This window comes from Borostomias antarcticus, assembly GCF_949987555.1.
Source record: "Borostomias antarcticus genome assembly, chromosome: 32".
In the NCBI taxonomy this organism is placed as follows: Eukaryota; Metazoa; Chordata; class Actinopteri; order Stomiiformes; family Stomiidae; genus Borostomias; species Borostomias antarcticus.
In genome coordinates this window covers 766,946-784,984 of record NC_140265.1, presented here as the reverse complement: position 1 = coordinate 784,984, position 18,039 = coordinate 766,946, and the positions used below count along the sequence as shown (strand labels likewise).

Here is an 18,039-nt window from a genome sequence, read left to right as displayed (position 1 = left end):
TATACCTGTGGTGTGTAAACCTGTAGTGTGTATACCTGTAGTGTGTATACCTGTAGTGTGTATACCTGTGGTGTGTAAACCTGTAGTGTGTATACCTGTAGTGTGTAAACCTGTAGTGTGTATACATGTAGTGTGTATACCTGTAGTGTGTATACCTGTAGTGTGTATACCTGTGGTGTGTAAACCTGTGGTGTGTATACCTGTAGTGTGTATACCTGTGGTGTGTTTACCTGTGGTGTGTAAACCTGTAGTGTGTAAACCTGTAGTGTGTATACCTGTAGTGTGTATACCTGTAGTGTGTATACCTGTAGTGTGTATACCTGTAGTGTGTAAACCTGTAGTGTGTATACCTGTAGTGTGTATACCTGTAGTGTGTATACCTGTAGTGTGTAAACCTGTAGTGTGTATACCTGTAGTGTGTATACCTGTAGTGTGTATACCTGTAGTGTGTATACCTGTGGTGTGTAAACCTGTAGTGTGTATACCTGTGGTGTGTAAACCTGTAGTGTGTAAACCTGTAGTGTGTATACCTGTAGTGTGTATACCTGTAGTGTGTATACCTGTAGTGTGTATACCTGTAGTGTGTAAACCTGTAGTGTGTATACTTAATGATCGCAGGGTCGGCGGTTCAAATGGTTCAAGATAAACTCACTTTTAAATGTCATATTGATTATTTGGTTACGAAGTTACGTCAGAAAATTGGGCACTTATATAGGAACAAATCTAGCTTCCCTATGATCTGTAGGAAAAGGACTTTTGAAGCTGTATTTTGATCTGTCCTAGATTATGGTTATGTATTCTATAGACATGCCTCTGAGTCTTCAAATGTAAATCCTTAGACTCAGTTTACCACTCAGCTATCAGATTCATTACAGCTGATAGTTATAAAACGCATCATTGTTCCCTGTATGAGACGGTTGGATGGCCCTCTCTTTCCATGAGACGGGAGGAACATTGGCTTGTATTTATTTTTAAAGCTCTTATTGGTAAGCAACTACCTTATATTACTTTTATGCTGGATTGGAACTCTAGGTTTTATTCTACCCGATCCAGTGATGTGCTCCTTCTTAAAGTCGCACTGAAACGGACGTTTGAGATCATCTAACTTCCGTAGTTTGACGTATTTCCGACGCAAACAAGCTATGAGGGCGGGACATGCGTTTAGAGGAATTTGATTGGAACATTGACAAGTGGGCGGGTTTTAAGAACTTTAGACAGATTCAATAGAAGGATAGCGTTGATTGACGGGTGGATGTCGTGAGATTATTGGCCTAAAATCTAAGGTACCTGTTGTCGTCATTGCACGTGACCTACCGTTTTCCAGGAAGTAAGAAATTATATACTTTGATATAAGATTACAACAAAAGTAGAATTTTGTAATTTTTTTGGCATACATCGTTGAATAGGTGAACACTATGACCAATTATGTGAACCAAAATGGGACAGAATGCTTTTTTCATTTCAGTGCGACTTTAAGGTTCCTAGAGCTAGCTCTAGCCTAGGTTCTCCTTCTTAAGGTTCCTAGAGCTAGCTCTAGCCTAGGTGTTCCTTCTTAAGGTTCCTAGAGCTAGCTCTAGCCTAGGTTCTCCTTCTTAAGGTTCCTAGAGCTAGCTCTAGCCTAGGTTCTCCTTCTTAAGGTTCCTAGAGCTAGCTCTAGCCTAGGTCCTCCTTCTTAAGGTTCCTAGAGCTAGCTCTAGCCTAGGTTATCCTTCTTAAGGTTCCTAGAGCTAGCCCTAGCCTAGGTTCTCCTTCTTAAGGTTCCTAGAGCTAGCTCTAGCCTAGGTTCTCCTTCTTAAGGTTCCTAGAGCTAGCTCTAGCCTAGGTGCTTCTTCTTAAGGTTCCTAGAGCTAGCTCTAGCCTAGGTTCTCCTTCTTAAGGTTCCTAGAGCTAGCTCTAGCCTAGGTTCTCCTTCTTAAGGCTCCTAGAGCTCTAGCCTATGTTCTCCTTCTTAAGGTTCCTAGAGCTAGCTCTAGCCTAGGTTCTCCTTCTTAGGCAAGGCAAGGCAAGGCAAGTTTATTTATATAGCACATTTCAGCCACAGGGCAATTCAAGGTGCTTTACATGAGACATTAAAAGCATTAAAACAAAAAGCAAGACATTATAGACATTTAAAACAAAAGGCAGGACAAATTAAAAGCATTAAAACAGTTTCTACAATCAGGTACTTCAAAGAAGGGAAAGAATCCAAAAATATGCTCAGATCAGAAGAGTCAACATGAAGTAAAAATAGTCATTCTCAGGATAGAATAGAATAAGAGGACATTTGTTTAGAAAAGAAAGAAAAGCAAATCGTCCCTTTTTTAGTAACGGTAAGACATTAACAGCCCACTGCAAATACTGTGACTCCAGCTGTGACTGTTCACTAACGCACACATGTGACTGATCACTAACGCACACACGTGACGGACTCATTCATTGCTAGTTTCCCCGGTTGCCCTCTAGTCTCTCAACTTCAAGTAAACTGACTGACTGAGTGCACGTCTAACCAGGAAGTCTAACCAGGAAGTCTAACCAGGAAGTCTAACCAGGAAGTCTAACCAGGAAGTCTAACCAGGAAGCCTAACCAGGAAGTCTAACCAGGACGTCTAACCAGGACGTCTAACCAGGACGTCTAACCAGGACGTCCAACCAGGAAGTCTAACCAGGAAGTCTAACCAGGACGTCTAACCAGGACGTCTAACCAGGCTGCCAACCAGGAAGTCTAACCAGGAAGTCTAACCAGGACGTCTAACCAGGACGTCTAACCAGGACGTCTAACCAGGAAGTCTAACAAAAAGCAAGTCATTATAGACATTTAAACAAAAAGCAGGACAAATAGAATACAGGAATAAAAGTTACAGTGCAGTATACTGATAAACATAGCTCCTCTTAGAAAGCAGTGGCAAAAAGAAAAGTCTTAAGGCTTGTTTTAAAAGAACCAAGAGTTGCAGCAGACCTGCAGTTTTCTGGAAGTTTGTTCCAGATATGTGGAGCATAAAAACTGAATGCTGCTTCTCCATGTTTTGTTTTAACTCTGGGGACAGAAAGCAGACCTGTGCCAGATGACCTGAGGGGTCTGGATGGTTCATAGCATATGAGCAGATCAGAAATATATTTTGGCCCTAGACCATTCAGTGCTTTATAAACCAACAGCAGTATTTTAAAGTCAATTCTTTGACAGACAGGAAGCCAGTGTAAAGACCTTAGTACTGGTGTGATATGCTCCACTTTCTTAGTCTTAGTGAGGACTCGAGCAGCAGCGTTCTGAATCAGCTGCAGCTGTCTGATCGATTTTTTAGAGAGACCTGTATACATGCCGTTACAGTAGTCGAGTCTACTGAAGATAAACGCATGGACAAGTTTTTCCAAATCCTTCTGGGACATAAATCCTTTGATCCTTGATATATTCTTCAGGTGATAGTAGGCTGACTTTGTAATTGATTTAATGTGGCTGTTGAAATTCAGGTCTGAGTCCATGACTACACCAAGATTTCTGGCTTCGTTTGTGGTTTTTAGCATTACTGATTGAAGTTGAGCACTGACTTTTAATCGTTCTTCTTTGGCTCCAAAGACAATTACTTCAGTTTTATTTTTGTTTAGTTGGAGAAAGTTCTGGCACATCCAATCATTGATTTGTTGAATGCACTTACTCAGCGCTTGTATGGGATTATAGTCTCCTGGTGATATAGTGATATAAATTTGTGTGTCATCTGCATAGCTATGGTAACATATTTTGTTGTTTTCCATAATTTGAGTTAGTGGGAGCATGTAAATGTTGAACAGAAGAGGCCCCAGGATGGAGCCTTGGGGAACTCCACAGGTCATTTTTGTCAGCTCAGATTTGTAATTGCCTATAGACACAAAATAATCCCTGTCCTTTAAGTAGGATTCAAACCAATCTAACACTGTACCAGAAATTCCCAACCAATTTTCCAGTCGGCCTAGTAGTATGTTGTGGTCTACCGTGTCGAACGCAGCGCTGAGATCCAGTAATACTAAGACTGAGATTTTGCCATTATCTGTGTTTAAATGGATGTCATTAAATACCTTAATTAGAGCAGTCTCGGTGCTGTGATGTGGTCGAAATCCTGACTGGAAGACATCAAAGCCATTACTTAGTGCCAGGAAGTTATTCAGTTGTTGGAAAACAACCTTTTCAATTATTTTGCTTAGAAATGGGAGGTTTGATATGGGCCTATAATTGTTCATTTGTGAGCTGTCTAGATTATTCTTTTTTAAGAGTGGCTTGATGACTGCAGTTTTCAGGGTATGTGGGAACACACCTGAAAGAAGAGATGTGTTTACAATTTGTAGTAAATCAGAGGCCATGCAGTTGGATACAGTTTTGAAGAAGTCTGTAGGTAGAACATCAAGGCAACAGGTGGAGGATTTCAGATGTTGTATAGTGTCCCCCAGGGTTTTATGGTTGATCGGATTAAATTGTGTCATGGTACAATTATTGATTTTAAGTGGACACTGTGACAACACATGTCCTGTACCTGGAATGGAGGCACTAACTGCTTGTCTAATTTTCTGAATTTTGTCAGTGAAGAATGAGGCAAATTCATTGCAGGCCCTGGTGGATAGAAGTTCAGAGGCTACTGACACAGGAGGGTTTGTCAGCCTATCAACAGTGGCAAACAAAGCACGCGCATTGTTATGGTTTTTGGTGATGATGTCAGAAAAGAAGGTCTGTCGTGCATTTCTCAGCTCCATATTATAAATGCGAAGTCTGTCTTTATAGATGTCATAATGAACATGGAGATTTGTTTTAAGGTCTTAAGGTCCCTAGAGCTTGCTCTAGCCTAGGTTCTCCTTCTTAAGGTTCCTAGAGCTAGCTCTAGCCTAGATTCTCCTTCTTAAGGTTCCTAGAGCTAGCTCTAGCCTAGGTTCTCCTTCTTAAGGTTCCTAGAGCTAGCTCTAGCCTAGGTTCTCCTTCTTAAGGTTCCTAGAGCTAGCTCTAGCCTAGGTTCTCCTTCTTAAGGTTCCTAGAGCTAGCTCTAGCCTAGGTTCTCCTTCTTAAGGTTCCTAGAGCTAGCTCTAGCCTAGGTTCTCCTTCTTAAGGTTCCTAGAGCTAGCTCTAGCCTAGGTTCTCCTTCTTAAGGTTCCTAGAGCTAGCTCTAGCCTAGGTTCTCCTTCTTAAGGTTCCTAGAGCTAGCTCTAGCCTAGGTGCTTCTTCTTAAGGTTCCTAGAGCTAGCTCTAGCCTAGATTCTCCTTCTTAAGGTTCCTAGAGCTAGCCCTAGCCTAGGTTTGACTGCTTTTATTGTAAGTGCCCCAAACTCATGGAATATCCTACAAAGCACTTTGAATGTCGACCCTTCCTTCCTGTAACCATGTTAGATGTTTGATTGCTGAGTATTGCACATCTAATTGTAATTGTTTTAACTGAACTGGTTTTAGTCTGTTCTTATTATCTTATCTATTTTATGCTTTGTTTTTAGTGTTATCTGTTATTCTTGTTTTATCACCGACTATTTTATTTATTTTTTATTTATTTTATCCGTCGCCACTGTAAATGAGAGCAACCTCCGTGTGCTTTGTGTCTAAATAAAGGTTATTGAATTGAATTGAATTGAAATCCCGGCTCCTCCTGTCCGCATGTCGAAGTGTCCTTGAGCAAAACACCAGACCCCAAATTGCTCCCAATTAATGTCTGTGTGTGAATGGGTGGACGAGTGGCCATCGTAAAGCACTTTGGATAAAAATCGCTATACAAGTGCACGCTATTTACCAATTACCATTCGTTTTGGAAAAACAACTCAAACTCCCCCATGGTTCCTGACTCCTGGCCAGCACTCTCTCCCAGCATGAAGGTGAGCATGTGGGCGGGATGGGTTTTTGGAGGCAGCTACTCACACGTTAAGTATGTATGCCAGGTTCATAGCGTGCAATATCTTACCTGTGCAAGTGAAGAACTTTGATTCTCCCACACTCAGCTCCACTTTATTCAGAGAGATTGAGACCTGCAGGGCAGCTGTATGAGAGAGAGAGAGAGAGAGAGAGAGAGAGAGAGAGAGAGAGGGAGGGAGAGAGAGAGAGAGAGTGAGATAAAGAGAGAGAGACCGAGAGGGATAGAGAGAGAGAGAGAAGGAGACAGAGAGGGAGAAAGAGAGAGAGGCAGAGAGAGAGAGAGAGAGAGAGGAAGAGATAAAGGGAGGGAGGGAGGGAGTGAGAGACAGAGAGAGGGAGGGAGGGGGAGAGACAGAGAGGGAGAGGGAGAGAGAGAGAGAGAGGCCGAGAGGGATAGAGAGAGAGAAGGAGACGGAGAGGGAGAGAGGCAGAGAGAGAGGAAGATAGAGGGAGGGAGGGAGAGGAGAGAGAGGGAGAGAGAAAGAGAACGTTAAGTCGACACCAGGCAATCTCTCCCAGAAGCACTAGCACTTTTCCAGCTGACGCATGGTTCTGAATGCAGCTCCCTGGGAAGCTTCTACAATAGCGCAGTCTGCCAGGCAACAATGAGGTGAATGTCCAAGCAAGACGTCTGTTAGCTCTGCTCTCCGCAGGCTAGCACGTCAACCACAGGCTAGCACGCCAACCACAGGCTAGCGCGTCGACCACAGGCTAGCACGTCAACCACAGGCTAGCGCGTCGACCACAGGCTAGCACGTCAACCACAGGCTAGCGCGTCAACCACAGGCTAGCACCTCAACCACAGGCTAGCACGTCAACCACAGGCTAGCACGTCGACCACAGGCTAGCACGTCAACCACAGGCTAGCACGTCAACCACAGGCTAGCACGTCAACCACAGGCTAGCACGTCAACCGCAGGCTAGCACGACAACCACAGGCTAGCACCTCAACCACAGGCTAGCACCTCAACCACAGGCTAGCGCGTCAACCACAGGCTAGCACGCCAACCACAGGCTAGCACGTCGACCACAGGCTAGCACGTCAACCACAGGCTAGCGCGTCCACCACAGGCTAGCACCTCAACCACAGGCTAGCACGTCGACCACAGGCTAGCACCTCAACCACAGGCTAGCACCTCAACCACAGGCTAGCACGTCAACCACAGGCTAGCACGTCAACCACAGGCTAGCACCTCAACCACAGGCTAGCACGTCAACCAGAGGCTAGCACGTCAACCACAGGCTAGCACGTCAACCACAGGCTAGCACGACAACCACAGGCTAGCGCGTTAACCACAGGCTAGCACACCAACCACAGGCTAGCACCTCAACCACAGGCTAGCGCGTCGACCACAGGCTAGCACGTCAACCACAGGCTAGCGCGTCAACCACAGGCTAGCGCGTCGACCACAGGCTAGCGCGTCAACCACAGGCTAGCACGCCAACCACAGGCTAGCACGTCGACCACAGGCTAGCACGCCAACCACAGGCTAGCGCGTCAACCACAGGCTAGCGCGTCAACCACAGGCTAGCGCGTCAACCACAGGCTAGCGCGTCAACCACAGGCTAGCAAAGTGCAAAAGCGAAGTGAGAGGGGAGAGAGAGAGACAGAGAGGGAGAGAGAAGGAGAGAGAGAGGAGAGAGAGAGACAGTGAGACAGCGAAATAGAGAGACAGACAGAGAGAGGAGGGAGAGGGATAGAGAAGGAGAGAGGGGAGAGAGAGGAGAGAGAGAGAGAGAGGAGAGAGAGAAAGAGGGGAGAGAGACAGTGAGATAGAGGGGAGAGAGACCGACAGAGAGAGGGGGAGAGAGAGAGATAGAGAGACAGAAAGAGAGAGACAGACAGACAGAAAGAGAGGGGGAGAGAGAGATAGAGAGACAGAGAGAGAGAGAAGAATGGAAGGTATACAGCAGTCGCTCAATGTAAAGTCCAGCCTGGCACCAGGGCTGGAGCGCATGGACCGACGGAGGCAGGGTTGTTCCAGACACACCTCGGGCTGCCCAGACCTCCAGACCAGCTCCCCAGACCCCCTGACCATCTCCCCAGACCTCCTGTCCATCTCCCCAGACCCCCTCCTACCCCAGACCTCCTGTCCATCTCCCCAGACCTCCAGACCAGCTCCCCAGACCCCCTGACCAGCTCCCCAGACACCCTGACCAGACCCCCAGACCTCCTGTCCAGCTCCCCAGACCTCGACCATCTCCCCAGACCTCCTGACCATCTCCCCAGACCTCCTGTCCATCTCCCCAGACCTCCTCCCCATCTCCCCAGACCTCCTCCCCATCTCCCCAGACCTCCTCCCCATCTCCCCAGACCTCCTGACCAGCTCCCCAGACCCCCAGACCTCCTGTCCAGCTCCCCAGACCTCCTGACCATCTCCCCAGACCTCCTGTCCATCTCCCCAGACCCCCAGACCTCCTGTCCAGCTCCCCAGACCTCCTGTCCATCTCCCCAGACCTCCTGACCAGCTCCCCAGACCTCCTGTCCATCTCCCCAGACCCCCTCCTACCCCAGACCTCCTGTCCATCTCCCCAGACCTCCTGTCCAGCTCCCCAGACCTCCTGACCAGCTCCCCAGACCTCCTGACCAGCTCCCCAGACCTCCTGACCAGCTCCCCAGACCTCCTGTCCAGCCCCCCAGACCTCCTGTCCTCCTGTCCATCTCCCCAGACCTCCTGTCCATCTCCCCAGACCTCCTGTCCATCTCCCCAGACCTCCTGCCCATCTCCCCAGACCTCCTGTCCATCTCCCCAGACCTCCTGCCCATCTCCCCAGACCTCCTGCCCAGCTCCCCAGACCTCCTGTCCATCTCCCCAGACCTCCTGTCCATCTCCCCAGACCTCCTGCCCAGCTCCCCAGACCCCCAGACCTCCTGTCCAGCTCCCCAGACCTCCTGACCATCTCCCCAGACCTCCTGTCCATCTCCCCAGACCCCCAGACCTCCTGTCCAGCTCCCCAGACCTCCTGTCCATCTCCCCAGACCTCCTGCCCATCTCCCCAGACCTCCTGCCCATCTCCCCAGACCTCCTGACCAGCTCCCCCGACCTCCTGACCATCTCCCCAGACCTCCTGCCCATCTCCCCAGACCTCCTGTCCATCCCCCCAGACCTCCTGTCCAGACCCCCAGACCCCCAGACCTCCTGTCCAGCTCCCCAGACCTCCTGTCCATCTCCCCAGACCTCCTGTCCATCTCCCCAGACCTCCTGTCCATCTCCCCAGACCCCCAGACCTCCTGTCCAGCTCCCCAGACCTCCTGTCCATCTCCCCAGACCTCCTGACCATCTCCCCAGACCTCCTGACCAGCTCCCCAGACCTCCTGTCCATCTCCCCAGACCTCCTGTCCTGCTCCCCAGACCTCCTGTCCATCTCCCCAGACCTCCTGTCCATCTCCCCAGACCTCCTGACCAGCTCCCCAGAACTCCTGACCAGCTCCAGACCGGCCAACCACTGGAGATAGTAGCACATCAGATAACACCACGCCTGGCTGGAATAAAAACTCTACAGCTGAGCTTACTGCACGTCAGAAGAGCCTCTGGACAGAACAGACCAGCCGCCTGCTATGACAGAGAGCCGCCTATAGATGGCAGTAGAGGGACACTGTAACGTCAGCCTAACCCTGACCCTAACCCCGGAAGACTGGTACCTGTGGCAAGGCCTGTGATTTATCTATCTATCTGTTGAGTCCCAGCTGCTCTGTCACAAACACACACACACACACACACACACACACACACACACACATACAAACACACATGCACACATACAGACACACACATACGTGTGCACACACATTTATTTATCTATCTATCTGTTGAGTCCCAGCTGGCTGCTCTATCACACACACACACACACACACACACACACACACACACACACACACACATACAAACACACACATGCACACATACAGACACACACATACGCGTGCACACACATTTATGTGCAATCTATGCAAGGAAACACACACACACACACACACACACACACACATGCATACATTAACATGTACTCAAACAAACATGCAAAAACACACACAAATACACATTCATGTGCGATCTATACAAGGACACACACAAAGACACGCACACACACACACACACACAGTCTGCACTGCTGTGCCCCACTTCCTCCCTCCGTTGCGTCGTGTGACACGCCACCCCAGCTGTGCTCGGCTGCCGCGCCCGGCCGGCGGCCCCAGACGCTGACCCCTCCATCTGCCGCGCCTCACGCCGGCTCCGCGCGCCTGATTAACGACCCGTCTCAGGCCACGCCCCCACCCCGCCGGGCGCCAGGCGGTGTCATTAGCCAGGGACGCCGCCAAGAGGGACACTCCACGGCCGACTTCGCTTTAAACACGGACCAATCAGGAAACAGCAATATTATAGGGGGCATGGCTTGGTACTTGATATGCATCATACTCCCAGTTCATTATGTGTCATGTGATATGCACCATATTCAGTTGTGTGTGTGTAATGTGATATGCACCATATTCAGTTGTGTGTGTGTAATGTGATATTCACCATACTCAGTTCTGTGTGTAATGTGATATTCAACATACTCAGTTCTGTGTGTAATGTGATATTCACCATACTCAGTTCTGTGTGTGTGTAATGTGATATTCACCATACTCAGCTCTGTGTGTGTAATGTGATATTCACCATACTCAGTTATGTGTGTGTGTAATGTGATATTCACCATACTCAGTTGTGTGTGTGTGATGTGATATTCACCATACTCAGTTCTGTGTGTGTAATGTGATATTCACCATACTCAGTTCTGTGTGTGTAATGTGATATTCACCATACTCAGTTCTGTGTGTGTCATGTGATATTCACCATACTCAGTTCTGTGTGTGTAATGTGATATTCACCATACTCAGTTCTGTGTGTGTAATGTGATATTCACCATACTCAGTTATGTGTGTGTAATGTGATATTCACCATATTCAGTTCTGTGTGTGTAATGTGATATTCACCATACTCAGTTCTGTGTGTGTAATGTGATATTCACCATATTCAGTTGTGTGTGTGTAATGTGATATTCACCATACTCAGTTCTGTGTGTGTAATGTGATATTCATACTCAGTTCTGTGTGTGTAATGTGATATTCACCATACTCAGTTCTGTGTGTGTCATGTGATATTCACCATACTCAGTTCTGTGTGTGTCATGTGATATTCACCATACTCAGTTCTGTGTGTGTCATGTGATATTCACCATACTCTGTTGTGTGTGTGTAATGTGATATTCACCATACTCAGTTGTGTGCGTGCAATGTGATATTCACCATACTCAGTTGTGTGTGTGTAATGTGATATTCACCATACTCAGTTGTGTGTGTGTAATGTGATATTCACATACTCAGTTCTGTGTGTAATGTGATATCTTGCCTGCGGAGCAGACATTCTCCCAGGTGTGGCCGCTTGCTGCTAATTGCCTGTGATGTCGCAGAGGAGAGGAAGAAGCTCCCTGCACCGATGACCCCAGACACACACACACACACACACACACACACACACACACACACACACACACACACACACAGGGAGGGGAGACTGACTCGGAGGGACTGCGATGTTCCTGCCATGACGAGGAGGTATTTCATAGAGGAGGGGGTGTGAAAACGAAAAAGAGCTAGAAAAAGAAAGTGACACAGAGAGGGAGAGGGAGAGAGAGAGAGAGACAGACAGGATAGAGAACTAATTAGCTTATTTCTGTCTCTCTGTCTGTCTGTCTGTCTGTCCTGACTGGACGCTGTTGTGACAGCTATGCCTGCGGAGACTCAGGAGACGACAGCGGTTGTTCTACTCACCTCACCGTGTCCGATTGTTCTGACACATCATCATCTCTCTCTCTCTCTCTCCCTCTCTCTCTCTCCCTCTCCCTTCCTGTCCCTCTCTCCCTTTCTCTCTCTCTCTCTCTCCCTCAGCGGTCCAATCCTCTTCTCCCTGTATACGCTCCCCCTCGGTCGACTCATCCAACGTCACAACATCTCCTACCACTTCTATGCAGATGATAGCCAGCTGTACACGGATGACCAGCGTGGCCCAGACCCAACTCATCAACAGCCTGCAGGACATCGAGGACGGGATGGGGCAGAACTTTCTGCGGTTAAATGAGAGCAAGGGGGGAGGTCATCCTGTTTGGCTCCACCCCTTCTGTTGCCCTGATCACAGGTGGCCTGGGAAGCCTTTCCACCCTGGTGAAGCCCCAGGTCAGGAACCTGACCTCTGACCTCAGGTTCGACAAAGAAGTAAGCGCAGCGGTGAGCGCCTGCTTTTTCCAGCTCCGCACCATAGCCAAAATTAGGTCCTTTCTCTCCCCTCAGGACCTGCAAAGGGTCATCCATCCATCTTCATCCACTTATACGGGGTCGGGTCGCGGAGGCAGCAGTTCCAGCAGGGGGCCCCAGACATCCCTTTCCCTGGCAGCATCAACCAGCTCTGCCTGGGGAATCTTTAGCCGCTCACAGGCCAGTGCGGAGATGTAGTCCCGCCACCTAGTCCTGGGTCTACCCCGCGGCCTCCTCCCAGCCGGACACGCCTGGAACACCTCCCTAGGGAGGCGCCCAGGAGGCATCCTCACTAGATGCCCGAACCACCTCAACTGGCTCCTTTCGACGCAAAGGAGCAGCGGCTCTACTCCGAGTCTCTCCCGGATGACTGAACTTCTCACCCGATCTCTCAGGGAGACCCCAGCCACCCTCCGGAGAAAACTCATTTCGGCCGCTTGTATCCGTGATCTCGTTCTTTCGGTCATGACCCATCCTTCGTGACCATAGGTGAGGGTGGGGACGAAGATAGACCGGTAGATCGAGAGCTTTGCCTTTTGGCTCAGCTCTCTTTTCGTCACAACAGTGCGGTAAAGCGACTGCAGAACCGCACCAGCTGCTCCGATTCTCCGGCCAAACTCCCTCTCGAAGGGTCATCATCATGCTAATTTTCTCACGGCTCGACTGTAACTCACTCTACCTGGGAATAGCTGATGGGACCTTGAACCGTCAGCAGCTGGTTCAGAACGCGTCGGCCAGGATGCCGACACGTACCAGAGAGAGAGACCACATCTCTCCAGTCCTGGTATCTCTTCACTGGCTCCCAGTCAGGTTCAGAGTGAAATTCAAGTCCTTCATGTTTGTCTTCAAAGCCCTAAATGGCCTCGCAACACTTTACATCACAGAACTGTTGGACTATTCCTCCAGCGTGAGATCGCTCAGATCCAACAACAAGAGACTCTTGGTGGTCCCCCGGTCAAGGCTGGTAACGAGGGGAGGTCGAGCCTTCGCAGTGGCAGCTCCGCGGCTGTGGAACGACCTCCCACTGACCATCAAGTCAGCCCCTGACCTACAGACTTCCAAGACTCTTAAAACCCACTACTGTCGTGAACTAGGCTACTGAGATGATTCTGTGGTGTTTTTTTGTAGTATGAATGTTTGTCTTAAATGTGTGCAGTTAGGAATGTTGGTTTCCCCATGTTTATTATGTTGTCCTTTCTCGTCTTGCCATGTCACCGTTATGTGTTTCAGGTCTTTAGAGGCCGCGCCCAAGGGCGCCCTAAACCGGTGTAACTTGGTGCGTGTTTAAATAAAAGTGACTATGACTACGGCTCTTTCTCTACCTCTCTTTCTCTCCCTCCCTTTCCATGCATTTCTAGCCCACTACTGCACTTCCAATTTCCCTCTATTAAGCTTCTTATGCTGCAGGGGGGCCTCAGGGAGATGGACACACACACACACACACACACACACACACACACACACACACACACACAACATGCACATACACAAAATTAATCACGCGCCTTTGAATTTGTCCCGCTCCAGTAACATTGCCGGGCTTGGCAGGATGGTGAGCGTGTGGTTCTATATTGGTTGAGCCTCTCCCTCTCTACCCCCCCCCCCCCCCCTTGAGGGAGTCAAGCGAACAGCCCCCCCCCCCCCCCCCCCCGACGTTCAAAGGCACCTCGCTGCGTCTGTAGATGCTGGCTCCCCACAGCGCCAGGCTGACTGTGCCCTTGTACTCTGGGTAACCAGCCAATCTGGCCTCTCAACGAAGACCTCCTTGGATCAACCATGGCCACACACACACACACACACACACACACACACACACACACACACACACACACACACGCACACCCATACTATAATGAATTCACTCTGTTTAAGACCTGTGGCTATTCAAATGTACAAAAGCAGCATCGACAGAAATTGTGTGGAGTAGAGAGACTGCCTGTAGACGTGCTGGAGCCGGTTAGCTCAGGACAGACCAGGACAGACCAGGGCCCTGTACTACGAAACAGGATTACAGGGTTAGCGCGATAACTTCTGGTTCAAGCCTGGTTTATCCGTACTACGAAGGTGGTTCACTTTTCACCGTGCTATAACGCCGTGGTAATTTATGCTGCCGAGCTAACCTGCTCCGGGGCAGGTTAAGGTCCAGATTATGGATCAAAACGTATGAAGCACTGCCCGCTGACCGATCAATTCACTTGGAAAAAGGCATATGGACGTTAAGGTTCCATATGGAACTTCAGTGTGCGAATTAAACAATAATCTGCTGTGCGCGAACAGTGAGAGGTTCTTTTAAGAAGACGTTTTACAAACCGACAAAACCCTCTTTGGATTTCCCCGATATGAAAATGTGCAGAATGACAGCTTGAGCCATATTTTGCCTTCTGTTAACAGTCATAGACTGTAGGCCAGGGGCGGACCGGCCATCGGGAGCACCGGGAATTTTCCCGGTGGCCTGGCGCGTCAAATGGCCTGGCCCGCGGTGAATGGCCTGCCCCCCCTGTCAACAAATCACACAGCACAGACCAGGACAGACCAAGACAGAACAGACCAAGACAGAACAGACCAGGACAAACAGGACAGACCGGAACAGCCTAGAACAGCCCAGAATACACCAGTACAGCTCAGAACAGCTCAGAACAGTTAAGAACAGCTTAGGATAGGTCAGAACAGCTCAAAACAGCCCAGAACAGCCCAGTACAGCTCAGAAGAGCTCAGAACAGCTCAGAACAGCTCAGAACAGCTAAGAACAGCTAAGAACAGCCCAGAACCGCTAAAAACCGCTAAGAACAGCCTAGGACAGTTCAGAACAGCTTAAAACAGCCCAGAACAGCTCAGAACAGCCCAGAACAGCCCAGAACAGCTCAAAACAGCCCAGAACAGCCCAGAACAGCTCAAAACAGCCCAGAACCGCTAAGAACAGCCCAGAACAGCTCAAACTATCGTATTGAAGTCCGAGTGGAAACAGTAAAATTTGGAGCGTTATGTTAGAATGAAACAGGTCGTGACTCGTGAGTAAATCGGTTTGTCAGAAATCGGGAGAAATATGACCCTGGGGGAAACCGGGAGGGGGCGCTGAAAATCGGGAGTCTCCTGCGAAAATTGGGAGGGTTGGCAAGTATGGAAGCATCACCAGACAAGAAGGTCCATTTAAGAGTTTTCAATTACCGACTCACCATCGCTTGCCTTCATACAAGGCCGGGAGCGTGAGTCAGCGAAAAACGGTCTCTATTCACTTTAGACGATGGAGGTCGACAAAAGAATTCACATATGCAAATGAATTCTAGTGACCTCTACAGGGCTGTTGAAGCCCAGCCAACCCCAGGGCCACACACACACACACACACACACACACACACACACACACACACACACACACACACACACACACACACAAGCTGATGTGTATAACAGATTGTATCGGAACTGGAGTGGCCTACTACTATGTAAATCCCATTTTATCTGGGTGCTGCATTTATATTTAGAGATATGTGTTAGAAAAATGTGCCGGGAAATATAAGTATTACGATATAATGTTCTTGCCAAAGGCAGGAATGAAAGCTGGAAAAATATTGCAGACTGCCTGTTTTATCAATATCCTTATGAACATGAGTAGGCTAGATCATTTGGCGATGTGTATTCTTATAGCGTGTAAAGTAATTGTAGCCTATCTTATTATTTCAGCTGCAAACCTGTGAGCCTTTCAAGGGACACTCAAATCAAGCAAATGTAAATAAACATACTTTTAATTAATGTTCACACATGCCAAAATGAATCGTAATACGAGGGAAACGCGATAGATTTCGGAATAAGACCCCTGGTGTGAAAACACCCTAAGATAAAACATATTAAGATGGAAAAACTGAAGCTCGAGGTGAAGAAGTATGCTACGTATAAACCTACGGAAAAAAAAAAGAAGAAATTTCAGTTGGCCTATAATGTCATTGATTGCCAAGCATTGGTGCTCTTACAATTCAACTAAAATGTAGCCTACTTCTCTTTTGTTTCTTGGAACGGGAGGCTAGTTTAATAAATCAACAATAAACATTTTTAAAATGTTAATTTTTAATCAACAAGTACAATTTTTAAAATCGTGTTTACCCCGTAATCCTGTTTCATAGTACAGGATTCCAGATTACGGATCAAAACGATGAAGCACTTCCTGCTGACAATTCGCCAATTCCTGCTGCCCCCTCCATCTCTCCCCATCTCCCCCACCATCCCTCTCTCTCTCTCCCTCCCTCCCTCCCTCGTCATGCCTCCCTCCCTCCCTCGTTCATCCCTCTCTCTCTCTCCCTCCCTCCCTTGTCATGCCTCCCTCCCTCCCTCGTTCATCCCTCTCTCTCCCTCCCTCCCTTGTCATGCCTCCCTCCCTCGTTCATCCCTCTCTCCCTCCCTCCCTCGTCATGCCTCCCTCCCTCGTTCATCCCTCTCTCTCCCTCCCTCCCTCGTCATGCCTCTCTCCCTCCCTCCCTCGTTCATCCCTCTCTCTCCCTCCCTCCCTCGTCATGCCTCCCTCCCTCCCTCGTTCATCCATCTCTCTCCCTCCCTCCCTCGTCATGCCTCCCTCCCTCCCTCCCTCCCTCGTTCATCACTGTCTCTCCCAGGTTTAATTAAAGCCGAGTCAGTCACATGTTTCCGTATATGACTCCACCAGGGCTGCGTGATCAGGGCTCCGCCAGGATTCTGCTGCTATAAATACCGTCAGAATCTGCCCCCTCAGATTTGGGGGTGTTTTTTTGTTTTTAACATTTCTGTTATTGTTTGTTTACCATTACATTTTACAATGCGGAGCTATGATTATTTTCTCTACTGAGCTGAATGTATTATTAATTATGTCATAGACCACCTCGAAAAGCCACCATAACCTCTTTCAAAAAGCCAAACACCCTCTTTCCCGGTGGATTTGGTTTCTTCCAAATTAACACTGGACCTGGAAGCCCCCCCCTCACCTCGTCTCAGATAAACACGTTTTCATGGTCTGCTTGCATACATTTAGATTAAGGTTGTCCTTAACTGATGAACAGGTCCTCCAAATATTAGGCTATTCAGTATATCAGATTCAATATACTTCATACTTCAGTATACAGTATATCATTCGGACCAATGCCAAGTGAGTAAAAAAAGTAGAATTTGTTTTCCCTTACTTTTATTTTAAAAGTCCTTGAAAGAACGCTACCGGTAAGTTTAATTTCACACCACTTGAGTGGCAACTGGTAGTGTGCTGTGTCCTGATTTTAAACTGCAAAAATGCACAAAAAAACCACTACAATTGTGCGTGCGCTGTGCGTGCTAATAGCGCTCACTATCTCGTGCCACCTCGTTTTTTTGGGGTTGCATGACGCCCCTGAATAACGGCACGCACTTCTGAGCTCTCGCTATTGTCCTCAGCTCTGCACCCTCACCTCTCTCTCTCTCTCCCTCCTCTCTCTCTCTCTCTCCTCTCTCTCGCACCCTCTCTCTCTCCCTCCTCTCTCTCTCTCCCTCTCTCTCCTCCTCTCTCACTCTGTCTCCATCTCTCAGCCTTGCTTGCTTCTCTCTCTCTCTTCTCTCTCTCTCTCCCTCTCTCTCCCTCCTCTCTCTCTCTCTCCCTCCTCTCTCTCGCTCCCTCTCTCTCCTCCTCTCTCTCTCACTCTCCCTCACCTCTCTCTCTCTCTCCCTCTCTCTCCTCCTCTCTCACTCTGTCTCCATCTCTCAGCCCTGCTTGCATCTCTCTCTCTCTCCCTCCTCTCTCTCGCTCCCTCTCTCTCCTCCTCTCTCTCTCTCCCTCCTCTCTCCCTCCTCCTCTCTCACTCTTTCTCCATCTCTCAGCCCTGCTTGCTTCTCTCTCTCTCTCCCTCTTCTCTCTCTCTCCCTCTCTCTCCTCCTCTCTCACTCGTTCTCCATCGCTCAGCCCTGCTTGCTTCTCTCTCACCATCTA

The 18,039-nt window shown here is 48.7% G+C and overlaps 1 protein-coding gene across 1 annotated transcript in view; it reads right to left on the bottom strand.

Moving 5' to 3' along the window:
- The window catches only part of ncam2 (neural cell adhesion molecule 2), a gene marked incomplete at both ends in the record, with an annotated part of 254,244 nt that overhangs the window by 50,946 nt on the left and 185,259 nt on the right, over positions 1–18,039 (bottom strand). The window contains 1 exon segment of the mRNA XM_084460451.1: positions 5,880–5,954. Coding sequence (XP_084316577.1) covers positions 5,880–5,954 — 75 coding nt within the window.